Consider the following 14,965-nt stretch of genomic DNA (forward strand, 5'->3'; position numbering starts at 1 on the left):
TGGGTTTTTTTTTTCCTGCCTTAACAGCTGTGAGACGATGTTCTGTTGTAATGTCAGTAGTATTTTTCACGTTTAGATCAGATCAGGTGTCATACATGCAATATTTCTAGATGCAGTTATCAGTGACATTCTACACAAGGTTTTAACCACCAAGTGGAAGAATGTTATTAAACTTCCGATTATTCTTGGGTGTAAATTGCTCGTGTTTGTGCAGGTCGGTCATCTGCATGGCACCTCCACATCTTCTCAGGTTCCTTTGTTTCCTCTTTCAGGACCAAGAACAAGCTGTGGTACTTCGAGTTCGGGACTTCTGAAACATTTTCTGCCACCTGTAAGAAGCTGCACGACTTCGTGGAAGTGGAGGTAACTGCACTTGGAGAGCACTCTTTGGAGGTCTAATGCATTATACATTTTTAGGCTGGATTTGACTGTTGCTGTGATGAATAATAGAATAATGTCATTACTGCCACTTTGATGCATCAGTATTCATGCTCCCTTTGACTGATTTTGACCACCGAATGTATATTAAATGCCTTGACACCTTTATTTGTATATTGTATTATATATTTACGCATCAGAAAGAGCTTTCACCTTTGCTGATCACATGGGCAGTACGGTCACAGTAGGCAGAGTAGCTCCATGTTTAAAGTGCCTTTGCTGGTTAGCTAGCGAAGCCGTCAGCTCAGACGCTGGGGAGGAGAGCAGCGGAGCTGCTGAAGGGGGGGCAGCTCCCTCTCGGTGCCTCAGACGAGCACACAGGTAATTATCTCTGATCTGCCTGCTGTGTGCGATACCAGGTGATAATGAAGGCGACGCCGGACCGATCCATCTCCACCACGTCCCTCTGCTGGGCCATCTCAGAAGCCCGAGGCCCTCATTAGTTAGCCGTGGGGGGACAAGCTAAGGTAGAGGGCACGATGCGCAGCTCACGCTCGGAACGGCTCCGGTGCGCTTTCGCCGGGAATAAACATGCAACAGTGGGTCTTAACAGCTGTGGGTCACGCCTGGCAGAGGGCTATGCCCCCCTAGTGGACATTTCCAGCTTGTCAAAGACCAAACCACCTTCATATAGAAAGTAAATTATAAGGACTAAATGCTCTCTGCTGAGAATCCGCAGAGGGGAACTATTGGGGCCGCTGAGAGTTTATACAAGCACAAGCAGGAATATGCAAGAGCAGGGTAGCTTATCCTGATGCTGGGTGTAACATTCAGGAAGACTTCGATCAAATCATAGCTTTTATTTAGACCAAAATTTGAAAATTATTAAAACAAATTTTGTTCTGCTCCTGTGTTGTATTAGTGACACATTTTATATTCGGAAATATACAGAACTGGGATTGCAGAAGTAACTTGGCTCATTAGAGGCATTAGATCATCCCACAGCCATTGAAGTCAGGAACAATCAGGCTTCTTCCCCCTTTTATTTTTTTCTCGTGCGATGTCAGGATCCCAAGAGGAGTTCGGCTGAGTCTGTGGGAGGTGACTGAAATCCTTTGTTGCCATTTCAGATTAGTACTACACATCGTTAACTAAATTAGCTCATATTCCATTAATAATTTTGAAGAACAGAAAATCTGTTAAAGATAAATAACGGGGAGTGAATTTTGAACCAGCTCACTTGTGCAATGTGGTCTGATGTGTTTCGGTTACAAAACGGGCTTTGAGTAGAGGACGGCATGACACATCCTGCGGAAATTTCATCCACCGGACTCTTAAACCTGAAGCTCTCTGGAATTCGAACCCACGACCTTCGCATTATTAGCGCGATGCCGTACTTGTTGAGCTGCAGGAGCTAACGCATGTGGCCCCTCCCCTTTGTCACACACGCTGCAGTGCGACGGTATCCAGCTGGACTTCAGCGACATCTCCCTTGAGGGAATCGCCATCCTGAACATCCCAAGCATGCACGGCGGTTCCAACCTATGGGGGGAGACCAAGAAGAGGCGGAGCCACCGGAGAATTGGAAAAAAACTCGGCGACAAGCAGACCCCCCTGACTGACCCCAAAGAGCTCGTTTTTGCTGTTCAAGGTAACACCGGTGTAAATACCAACATTTTCCGTATCTGCTTTTCCAGTACTGTTGGGCAATTTAGAGTTACAAATTCACCTAACCGACACGTCTTTGGACTCTGCAGTACTGAGAGGACACTGGTGGATTGTATGGCCTCCCTACGAAATCTTTATACAAAGTGTGAGAGCAGGACTCGCATATATACATGCATGCAGTGCATATAGCTAGGTCTGGAATTACACTATTACATAGTTATACATTATTACTATATTATACCTACTAATTAAATATTATTGTTTTTATGTACTCAAAAATATGCCTGCTGTAATCATGATGTGACCATATTTGCTCAATCATTTCACCGATTATAATATAATGAGGGAACACGTGAAATTGTTTTCATGTATTTATTGTTATTGTTTTAGCGTGTAGTTTAAAGTGTAGCATGAACTGTCATCTTGTATCGTAAGAAAGTGTTCGATCACCAGCCTTGTGCTAACGAATGTCTCCATTATGGAGATCCAGCTGGCCTTGATTAGCTCATTTAGGATAAATAAGCTCAGTTTGGCAAATTTCGGGTGCTATTACATAGGCCATATACCAGGGCTGCCCAACTCGTCGGTCGATTTCTTCATGATTCTTGGTCGATAGCAGGAAATAAGTAATGTCACTGATGACCGCAATCAGCCAAGACAACCCCCCCACCCCAGTATATTTTCAAATTCTTAGGGCTGCTTTCCACCAGTCCACCCCTGGATAGACTTGTACCCCACACCTCTTGGAAGAGAAATAATGTAAATGACGTAAAAAGTTACATTAAACCAATATTGTGCGGCACTGAACGAGATGCTTTTTTCAATTAGCTGCTTTCCTTGGCTACACAGTGCAGCCTGTGTGGTTCGGAGGGCAAACAAACTGCTTGATAACACTGCAGCTGAAAGACCTGCACATACAGTTAACGTCGGCATGGCAAAAGGAGAATGTTCCCCGTTGTTATGGATGCACGCGCTTCTATTTACCCGCTTCTCTCTATTTGAACGCCTAAATGGTTCAGCGTTAACAGAGCCTGACGTTCACCTGGGTTTATTGCGTACATGCTTTACAGCAGGACCCCCTCTGTCCCACTACATCTTACCGAGGACTTCAGGGGTGGGACAGGAGCAATTAGCTGCAATGTTTATCTTATACGTACATCTTGTAAGATACTAAGCTGAAATTATTATTATTATTATTATTATTATTGTTTTAGGGTTAGTGTATGAATAAGTATACCCTCCAGGCAGTGCTTCTGCAGAGCCTGCGACATATAAATGAAAACATTCTGAGCTGCGTTATGAGTGTTTCTTACGCATGTGTCTTATGCTATTTTGATAACACTGAGACGCAGATATAATTTCTGCCTCAGTGATTTCATAATTAAATATAGCAGTGAAATGGGGAAGCACAGATGTTGCTTTATTCGACAATATTGGGCCAATATTTTACAGTCTAACAAGTCTGAGGGCCAATTTACATGTATCACAATGTGGAAAGAGGCATCAAAAGTTATTGTTAATGCAATTACCTGGTTCTCGGGAATCCCATGTAGAGCTAAAATAATCAAAGAACTGCTTCTTAGGTGGATTTCTGTGGCAGTTCAGATTTATGGTTGTATTTCTTATGTTTTTTATCTATGTGGCCCCGTGATGCATAGAGCGAAACGTTGCTTGTCGACTGGGTGAACGCTCACCTGTAGCTGAAGGTTATCTTCCTGAGTGGAAGCTGTCTGCCTCTGGAGTACCTGACTACCTTTCTCTGCAGCATCATCAAGCAAAGAACATCTTTACTGACTAATGGGAGATAGTAGCACAGACGCACCTCATAAGTAACAGAAAGGAGGATGTAATTTGGACTTTAGATTGTTAACAAATTGCTTGGTGTGTTTCTTCCGTGGGTAAGGATGTAGCCTCTTTCCAGGAGTATATGTTTGACTATAGATGGGCGATACCTCTGATTTCCTATTCGATCCGATACCAAGCAGTACCAATCTTTTTCAGGGCCCTAAGCCAAGAGCAGATTTAATTGTATCCTCCTAGTCCCTGGGCCCTGAAAGCCCCCCACCCTCCCCCCCCCCGCCCTTACTACCCAGTTTCGTAGTAGTTAATATTCCAGTTTCCTTTGCTCTCACTGTTACAGAGATTTAGGCAAATTGGGGGTCGGGAGGGGGGGGGGGGTAACCAAATTTGACCTTTATGCTTGTGATGGACTAGCATCCTGTCCAAGGCTTCATGATTTCTTTTTTAACTTGTGAATGGTTGCCAACAAAACAGATCGACATAACATATACGTTTTGACTGTGAGTAATATCCAGAAATATACAGTACTTGTCCGTGAGGAATTTGAAGAAGAACACATACTTGTTCAGAGCTCATGAATCAGAAAATTATTTGGGGAAGTTGTCTTTCTTTTGTCATAAATTATTAACCATTGACAAGCTGAGTAACTCTTTTCGAGTTTCGTTCAGGGCGAGGTGGTGCAGTTCTGTGTCACTGTTTTGCATCGTCACTGCCCCCTAATGGCTTTTGTAAGCGCCACCTGACCATCGTGCCTAAGGAGACCAGACTGATCTGATTCCCTCTGTCTCCATGTCGTCTACGCCGGTGAACAGATTTACACCTCAAGGATCCCGTCAATCAGTATTAGTGGAAGGACACCGGAAAGAGTAAGAAATGGGACTGAGGCCGAGTCAGAGACCCCGCACACAGCCCTGGTCCAAAAGCACGCTGATAAAAACATTGTGCGTGGAACTCTGCGTGCTAACAAGACACATCCCACACTACACACGCCTGACAACTGCACTGTCGTGCAAATCATACCGAAAACTAGGTGTCTGTTCAATGCGTGCCAAGAGGCATGACCGACCGATTGCCTGGTTGTACAGATGTGGGCCTCGTGGATAATTGGTCCAGCTCCTCCCCGTCAGCTGGAACGCGCTTGTGTAAACAAAACAGGGAACCTTCACGCACGTCTCTTTTCCAGTCTGTCCCCATTCATTAAACTGCTTCGTTTATATCCAATGTCTTCTTCGACTCTCTATCAGTTACAAATTTAGAAAATATACAACCACAGATATGGGCGGCCAATATATATTTTTACTGAGAAATGCACTATATTTTTGCACAGCTGGACTCTTGTTAAATAAGCTAACTTTTAATGTATAGGTCTAATGGATTTCATACCACTCTCCTGTAATTCATCTGAATTTTCTGCCTCATAATAATGGAAACAGAATTGGTTTATTAGTATTAGTAACACTGCATGCTTTGTACCAGGGGAATTTACTCTAGATAACTGTACATTAAAAAGGCTAAAAATCTTTCTTAGTATTTACTGTAACATATATTTGCACCCCCTTTTGATCATGTGTACCTCTTTCATAGTTTCCTTCCCTACCCTGTAGCCCGTTGTCAGGGTTTTGCACAAACAGGAACAAAATCTTGCACAGCTGAATTGTGCACTTTCAGTAATTATAACAGTATGCTGAGGATGTCTTAGCATGTTTATCACGACATAGTTTGGTGCATGAAAGCTACAGTAATGCGATATGAGCAAAGAAAGCCATTCATTAAGCTATTAATGTCCTTATCAGTTAAAAATTACGCTATAAAATCTATTATCTGGCTCTTGGCTACTACACTGTAGACAGCTAAAGAGGTCCCCTTAGACTCGATCGATGGGCATTGAGCACTGATGAATGCGGCAATTTGTATCAGGCATGTATTTTCTTATATCTCGCGGCATCATCCATTCAGGGATCTCATCTGCTCGTCGACTTGCGAGGGAGGACTGCGGGAGGAGGCGGACTGTCGGGATTGATTTAGAAATTGTTTACTGTAAAAAGAATAAATAAAAAGCTGGGCCAGGTGATCAATTAGTACATGGCTGTGGGAGCAGTTCCCCTCCATTAATCACACAAAAATCCAATTTTTTTTTTTTGCGTGAAAATTCTCCGGCTGAATCTGAGGAGGCACTTAGCGGCGCTGTCCTTGTTGGAGGTTAGTCGTTCAAGGTTAGAGCCCAACTCGTCGTGGCAGAGAATGGGGTATGAGAAGGTCCACAAGCATGGAGTGCATTAGCCCCAGGCCGCCGGCGGAGCACGGATCAAACTCTGAAAACTCTGACCTTTTGGGAGCCGTTAAGTCGCCCGCTGCTGACGCCAGGAGACAAACCCTTCAGGTGGAAAGGAATGGCTGGGGGTGAATTATTCAGCACGGGTGCGGGGTGCGGATGACTAATGTCCTGTGACACGCTCCGTGAGAGCGGTTCGAGGAACGAGGGCCCCCCCCGTTAAGCCTTCTGGCCCCGCAGGCTCCCGCGAGGCGCGCCCCACGTCAGCTCCGCCAGCCCAGTATAAACCGGAACCAGGAACGGACGTCGCTCTGACCGGCCTCCTGAAATCCGGGTCCAGGCAGTCTGGCCGCGGCCTCGCCGCCGTACACTGCCGGATTTCAGGGCCCAGCTTGGCGACCCGAGTTATTGGGTCCCGCCATGTTTTGGTTCCCCGCTGCGCATCCCTGTTTATCGTCGAGACACTGAACTGTTTATCCGGCATGAATGCCGCAGCTGCGGAGGTCTCGATCGTCACGTTTTTTTGTTCCTTTGCCCCTCCGTACAGAAAGGCAGCCATATATGGGCATGTGTGTCAGGCACTTCTTTCTGTACGCGGCCGACCAGTCAGGCGCCCTCCCAATACAGCGGGGAAGGGGAATGAAAGAGGCTAAATTTGAAGCCGGGTTTCCTCAGCACCGCTAAAGAGAGCCCTCCCCGCTGAAGTGCGTTTTCAGCATCATCAGCGCGCTTTTCTCCCCCGCGCGGCGTTTCGGCATTCGCGCGCCATTCCGCGGCTTTTCTTCGGTGACACCTGCAACCCCCTTAAACCTTGGCAGCGGCGAGACCTTGGCCCCAGATGCCGGGTCTTATTAGCCCTCAGTCAGCCGCGCTAAAAAGCCACTGAATAGCTGTACGTGGCTGTTTAGCGTCGGGATGAATTCATTGTTAGGTTCGCTGTATTTTTTTGTGTGTTTTTGTTTTTTTCTTGCGCCGGATGACAGTGAGCAGTGCTCTGCGCTATTTCTGCATTATGTCGTTCCCAGTGATCTATATTTAGCCGACCTCCCGCAAAAACGCAGTAGCGCCAAGCAGCTGTGCCGTCGAATCGAGTTTACAGTTTTGTCTCATTAATGCAAAACATTTACGATTTTTGAAATATCGAGGGAGCAGCGCACGCGAAACGTTTAGGAATCATTTTTTTTTAAAATTTGCATTCAACAGGAATAAATGCCTCTATGTGAGACTCACGTGCAGCCATTAAGGGCACTGAGATCTTCACGTTTGATTCCTTCTGACGTGACTTTTTTTCAGAATAAGAATCTTTATTGCCGCATGACCATTTTTGTTGACACAGTTTGCTATTGTTGGGGACGCCATGACAAAAGACGAGGAACGCATAACGCAGACAGAATAAATTTGAAACGTGATAAGTACAGTGGTTTATGCAAATTTTCGTTATGCAATGCAGATAGTTGACACAGGCACCATATAGACAACATACATCCATACATGTAGTATGTAACATATCCATCCATCCATCTTCCAAACCGCTTATCCTACTGGGTCGCAGGGGGTCCGGAGCCTGTCCCGGTATGTAACATATATTGTATGCAATTTGCAATTATAATGCAAACAGTGTGACCTGCTCTGTTGTGTCCATCAATATAACTCTTCAGTTTGGTTGTAAGTATCTTAATGTGTGACACATTAAAGAAAAGCTTAGCTTGGGCGGCTGGAGCTCCAGGGGGCAACGTGGACCGTAAGTCTTTATTTCAGCTGTTAAAAGGTGTCCAATAGAATCAGATTGTCTAATGGGTGAGTCTTCTCTCCTCCCGCTAATCTCCGCTGGAGCTTTGTGGAGCAGTTAGCGTCCTGCTACTCACTCGGGGCACCCTTGCGTAAATAGGCCGCGATATCTGCCTCTGCTGCCGGGGAACCCCGACTCGAATCCCCCCCACCTTTCTCCAGGGGCTTCAAGACTGCTGTCCGTCGGCTGGGCCCATAGTAAGTGTCAGCTCTAACTCCAGGAGACAAGTTAGACGGCCCGATTTGCAAAGGAGGGTCACCGGAGTCATTACACTGTGTGCCAATTCCCACATGACCCAGGCAGCCAGTTACCCCCCACCCAAATCCATCGGGAGCACGGAGGGAGGGCCTCGAATCATCACTATGGCGACGGCAGAACACTTAACAACAGCAATAACGCGCCTAAAAGCGGCATCCTCTGAGGTGCCTGCACTGTAATTAAACGAGAGCCCCTTCGCCGTGACGGTAAAGGAGATATCAGGATTTAATCTGACATCTGGACATGAGCACTGAGAGAACAGATTCGTTTAAGGAGAGGGGCAAGGCGCGTGGCGGGCCGAGGAACGGCTGCTGAGAAAGGGGCCCTTCAGAGATGGGGGACTGAACAGATGGTCCCAGCGCGATGCAGGTATCCAACAGAGGAAAAAATCAATGCTCATAACTTCAAAAAAGGAAATTAATAATTATATATGAACACAAGCATCAGTGCCGCAATCTAATTAATAGGTGTTTTGTTTTGTTTCCAGTAGCGAAGGTGCTTTTAAGGTGCTTTCCAGAAAGCGGAAGCAGGCGGTACCACGTCCTGGACCCATCGGAGGTGTTTCCTTCCTAACAGACCCCGCTGCCACTTTTGTGCCCCTCTGGCTGAATAGTGTCGTCGCCCCCCCCCCCCCCATATTTGCCGTCGCGCTCGTTGTACAGCCAGTTCTCGGCCGCGTTTGGGAGTCGCTGACGGTGAGCACTCTGATTTCAGACCCGTCAGATCACCTTCTGGAGGTTGTGGGCCTGGAGGGGGCCATGGAGATGGGGCAGATCTACACGGGGCTGAAGAGCGCCGGCAGGCGCCTTGCGCAGTGCACTTCCGTTATCATCAGGTGACGCCACCCCCCCCCCCCGTCCTCTCGATGAATCAGAGCCTTCTGCAGAGATAGAGAACATTGGGTAACGTGGTCAGTCTGGCCAGTGTTCTCATCAGACACAGTCAGCTTCTTATCGCAGTTATACGGCTTAATTCTCCGTTTATAATACTGCTAATGTATATATGTATACCATACATAAAGGTGCATTTAATGTTCTGCATTATAAATGCATTATGAAGGTGCACTTAATGCAAAGCGTTATCAAATACACAATAATATACAGTAATATTTCTAATATGTCTCTCCTTATAATAAAAAAGACAACAACCACTACAACAACAAAACAACTACTACTGCTAATAATAATAATAATAATAATGATAACAAATATCTCTACACCGCTCTAGTATTAATTCTGTTTTTACACACTTCGGGGCACTGGTGTACCGTATTGTAAGATTAAAAGTCAAATAACCCTGTGTGAAAACAGTGTGTAGCGTTGTACCCTTTCATATATAGTAAGCAAGTATACACACTAAATGCCGTGTTTGTCTGTACAATGTTTCATTGTATGTTCACAGGACCAGAAAATCCCTCCCCATGCAGATTGACGGAGAGCCTTGGATGCAGACGCCCTGTACCGTGAGTCCTTCCGGAGCAAAAAGAAACAATTGCAATCAAACAACAGAAATGTCATTCATTATGATGGTACCCATTGTTTGTCTTGGCAATGCATTACTCAATACCTGTCACTCATTTACAGCACCATAACAGTGGCATTCTAAACCATCGCTTGGTGTTACACAAGTATAAATCTGCCAAACAACCCTGTTGTATGTTTTATTGAATTCTTTTTTAAAGGATCACACTTCATTTGTGATAATTAAAATTTGTTTGGTTCTAATTGGGATGCACGTTCCCCGAGAGTGCCGTCTCTGCACAGGATACATATGGCTTGTTCACTAGTTGCCTGACAGTCTGCGGCATGACAGCGGTATTCATTTGAGGCACACTTGTACCTGTTAGCAAAAATGCAATTAATTTCAGTGACATGTACCTGCAGTCTCGTTATTTCCATGGTGACTTAAGAACCGAAGGGAAACCTGAATCGGCCAACCTTCCGAACACTTAGAAACACCACAATTAAAATGGGCTGCTATCAGACTAATTATTAGCAATGGCGGTTATGCAAATTGCGCTCAATTTTAGGCACGCAGACAACTTTTAATGCCGCTGTTCTCATTTACACATGTAACAGTTTCGTTGACGGTATTGTTTGCGAATCTGAGTGTGAACTGCAGCCTACTGACTACATAACAACTGAATGTTTTTCCAAAAAAAGAAAATCTGAAAAGGGAAGGCAATTTGTCATAAGAGGCTCATAATTAAGGTAGAGCAGAACAATTTATTGCAACAACATTTCCCATTACTCTATCGCCAGCATCTATTAATTCAGCAGAAATACAGGTGAATTGAAATTAGCTGTTGAATATTGAAAAACTCAGACAAAGTCAGACAAAACTAATAATATACAACCAATCACTGAATTTACCTTTTGAATCAATAATATCTATCTATCTATCTATCATCATAATTATATATTGTACAAACCCCTGTACCTTATGTCACAGTTTGGCTCAAAACACAGCTACATAAACACCCCAAACCAAAACACCAGCAGAACAAACCAGAAATGCAACAGGAGTTGCCGTAATGTTAGTTGATAGTCACTGTGCAGCTTGTTTTTGTTTAAAATAATTAACTGGCAGCAATAAAGAAAACACATCGCTCAGTCAGACCGCTGACTCCAGAAGGCCTCTGGGAATGCTGTGTGATATGGCCAAATTCTGTCACAATTCATTAAAGCAAGACCCCACGTGCTTCTGACCGGGCATGAATTGTGTGGCGCTGGAGGGGCTGACCGAGCCTCCGCTGCCCGTCATTTGTTTGCCCCCCTCCTCGGGCCCCGAGAGACACGCTCCAGCGGATGACGGTCTTCCCAGCATGATCGTAATTTTACCGACTCAGTTAAGGTAAAGTAACATGAAGCGCAAAGAGAACTATAGTGAGTCATTAATTATTAAACAGCATTAATTAATTAATTGATCATTAATTAATTATTGAGGTACCTGCTTCAGAGCCGTGTAAGGAACAGGTTTCATACTAAATAAAGTCAAGGATCTCTGTCATCCAGCCTTCACACCATGTTCATTTCCATATTCGTTTTGGTGTAACTTTGTACTTAGCTTACAAATAAAATGTACATGTGATGACTGTCCTTATAATTCATGTTCTAAGGTGTTTATTTATTAATTGTAAAGCTAAAGCGTTTGTTATTTTTTTTTTGCATCGTGTTCGCTCATATTTCCATTGCAGTCTACGGTATAAATTTCACAAACATCACCGAGCTCTGACGGATTTTCACATGGTGTTAAATGTTACATTTCCCATCAGCAGCTACATAAAGACTGACCTTTGCACCCTGACTTCCTCTCCTTCCGCTAGCTTAAGCCTTGACACCTCTTCTGCGTAGCGCGTAAGGAGCTGCCTGAAGCTCATTGGCTGCTGACCATGTGACCCTGTGCCCCAAAACCCTGTGGTGTTACGGTTCACAAAAACTGAATGAAGGACAGTGAAACTTTCCTTCAGCCGCCTAAAACCATTTACTTTTAACTACCGTACGCATGTAACAAAGCTGCCTTTATGAATCAAGCACCTGGCGCAATTTGGAGGTAGTTAACAGTTGATATTTAGCGTACGATTGATCATTCTTCAGATTTACCCTAATTACTTGAGATGACTCAAATTGCAATTTGCTAAATGTTAAACTGTATTACATTCAGGGCAATACTGCATTTGTCCTTTATAGGACATTTATTTTATATATTAATTTATATATTCATTTAAATTACGTCGTACAGCCTGATATTGCTCATTGACCTGACTTTTTTTTATTTTTTTGCATTTTCCATTTTGCGTTTTTATTTGAAGCCATGGTTTGGGTGCTAATGTCACTTTAACTCATTCCCATATGTTCTCCTTTACATTTTATGGAAATATTTGCAGGATGTAGTTTATAAAATCACTTAACACTGCTTTTCCCGGTGAGGATTAATAAGTAATTAATTTTATTATAAAATAGGTTACAAGTGAATTGCCATGTTATCCAACAAGACACTGCGTTCATAAATACCCCCCCCCCAAGCATAAATACCCCCCCCATGCATAAATAGAGAACCATCATGGTCATCAGGCAAAACCATTAAAAACAAATGTTGATTTTTACAAGCGTGAATTTGAGGGTGACAAAGGGGTGATACAGAAGACCTGTAAACCAGAATCACAGTCCATCTCTCCATCTCCCTAACCCACCTCACATTTCTACACCACCCCCCCCCCTTCCAGATTGAAATAATGCACAAGAACCAGGCGCCCATGCTGATGGCCCCCCCACAAAAGAGTGGCTTCTTCACCTCCGTCGTTCGGAAGTCCCGGAGCGAGAGCAGAGAGTAGAGGGACTGCGCCAAGGTGCATTATCCCACCACCCCCACGGTGAAGAGGAGAGCGGCCATTATTGTACAGCGTCGGTGGGGGGGGGGCTTACGACCCTCCAGTGTAGCCAGTGTCAGCATTACTGTTGGGCACCAGCTTAATTTAACAGCCGCTATGGCCCTCGCGCCCCGCCAACAAGTGGGCTCCCATTCCGCATCTGCAGCCTTTGCCAAAACGCCTGCATGAGAATCGCGTTTACGGGCGTGTCTGCCATTGCCTGAAGATCGAGGCTACCTGCGCAACAGACAGAGGTTAATTTATGGGCTGAAATCCTCCAAAGAGGATGGAGAAATGGGGATGAGATGACAGCAGGTGATCTGGGGCAACACCCGCCTCTAGTTATTTGTGGTAAATTAAGCTTCACAGAGCTGCAGTTCATAGAAGATGAACTACCTGACGCAGATTGTTACATTTCTGTGTGGATCTTGTTTTTTCAGCCTCTTGTTTAAGTTTTCGTCTCTGAAAGAAATACTTTTGGCGTTAAAGTGTGGTTGTATTTGCAATGTAATATGTTGAAGCATCTCTCACCCACAGACATTCTTCCAGAGTTTTCTTTTCTGGGCGGAAGCTCTGTTTTTCAAAGGCCTGTATTGTTTGGCTGTTGCACTCTCTCAGAGAATAACCACCTGCGTGGTTCAGAAATTCTGAAATGCTGAAGTTTGGGAGTCGCAGGCGCATGAATTAAAACGTCACAAAGCCGAGTCTCTCTTACCGTGTTTTATTTGCTGTTTCATCCACACAGATGGACATAACGTGTCAAAATGCGCTTTTAAAATTGCATTTACTGCTTCTGTTGAGGTGTCTCCATGTGAACGCTGTGTGTTACAGTACGATGATCGGGAAACGGCATTATCTGCCTCCGTCGGGGATGATCATTTAACTGCCATCATTCCACTGCAAAGATATTACTTCACAGGTTCACCGAGATCCAAATGTGCGTATTGCACTCAAAATTTCTTGAGATTTTTGATATTCCGGGTCTTTTTAAATGTGACAATGAGAAGAAGCATTTTTGTGATGATGCCATTAATTTAAGCTTTAATCCACGAATGAACATTTCCGTCCTGTTTTTTGAGAAGGCAGTTTCAAATTTTAAAACGGAAATACCGTCATTGTATGCTATCCTGCATTAATATTCTGCCTGTTTTTATTCATTTTCGTAATAGTCCTGTAAGAATGTGGGCACGTACTGTATACAGTATATACATCAATATTTAAGGAGAACACACGCCACGTAAATCCCATAATTACACTGAATCAGCAGTCCTATAGAAATCATTATATTGACTCATCTGCATGCTTTATTCTGCAATTTGCATGCTGTTGCATGGAGGCCACAGAACACAAGCAAAGCCCATTAAGGGTCCCTAACCTTCACTGATAAGTGTTTGTTCAGTCTCTCATCGAAGCCCCTCTCTGTGCTTTGTGACCAAAGTCTACATTTACATAAGTTGACACAAAACAATAGAAATGTAAATCGCTCACAAATATACCGATCTTTAATTCAAAGTGCTTGATTGGGCCTGGCACCGATACTGACCACGCTTGTATTATTAAGAAAAACCACTGGGCCAATCTCCACCCCCCTCCTATGTTTTGTCTCCAGCTGTGGTTTCTCTGCTCAGTTCCCTGTTGTCCTCTGGGAATGCCCCAGTATCATTCACAATAAACAATAGCTGGCGGGCAAATCTTATTTTTCCTGCACGTCTTATTGCTTTATGTTTTTAGTGCCGTGTTTGCACACTTACAGTAGGCACACATGTAATCACGTTCAGGCCCTGAGTCTGACTTGGACAATATCACACAGTTCTAACCTAATTCTAAGACACACTGGTGATGATGACTCGTGTTCACACACAGCTGATCTTTGAGACTCCTGGATCACTCATGTTCATGTGTTGTTACCTATAATTTTACGCGCATGAATATTTTAAGAATGCTGTACTGGTTTTTCTAGGGGCTTATTTGAGGAACAGATTCTTTGGCATCGTTTACAAAGATTGTTTTGGGTTTCATGCATTTAGTAGAGGTCTTGCCTTTAAATTAGTCTTGAATTTGAAGCCCGGAGATATTTATTGATATTTAATTTGAGTTCTGTTACTGGTTCTGTTGTATACGCCTCTGAGAACTGTTACTTGCCCTCTGGTTTTCACTGCAAGATGATATATACATAACATGCAATTAGGTGTCAGTTTATTTGTGTAATAAATGTGTGATATATATTTTGAAGTATTGCTATTCTGAGAGTGTGGTGTTGTATTTTCTTGTTGTTTCATACCATTTTGAACCATTTTTCCTTATATTGTGGGATGTCACATGCATTAAACCCTAATTGCAGTTAAATTCTTTGTTTGTGTGTCATTTAAGCTTTTTTAGCCTTTTACTCAGGGAAAATCATTTGCAAGCATGTATACAACTTTTTCGGCAA

At 44.0% G+C, this 14,965-nt stretch overlaps 1 protein-coding gene across 5 annotated transcripts in view; it reads left to right on the top strand.

Annotated features, from left to right (window-relative positions):
* dgkb (diacylglycerol kinase, beta) overlaps positions 1-14,880 on the top strand; it is a 59,971-nt gene extending 45,091 nt beyond the window's left edge. For 2 of the 5 annotated variants that reach the window (XM_049026986.1, XM_049026989.1), the window contains 5 exons: positions 273-363; positions 1,834-2,029; positions 8,880-9,000; positions 9,567-9,627; positions 12,391-14,880. In XM_049026986.1, coding sequence (XP_048882943.1) covers positions 273-363; positions 1,834-2,029; positions 8,880-9,000; positions 9,567-9,627; positions 12,391-12,498 — 577 coding nt within the window. In that variant the 3' untranslated portion in view covers positions 12,499-14,880. The other 3 variants (XM_049026985.1, XM_049026988.1, XR_007399956.1) reach the window with 2 other exon arrangements.
* Positions 14,881-14,965: the final 85 nt, after the last annotated feature.

This window comes from Brienomyrus brachyistius, chromosome 9 (genome assembly GCF_023856365.1).
Source record: "Brienomyrus brachyistius isolate T26 chromosome 9, BBRACH_0.4, whole genome shotgun sequence".
NCBI lineage: Eukaryota > Metazoa > Chordata > Actinopteri > Osteoglossiformes > Mormyridae > Brienomyrus > Brienomyrus brachyistius.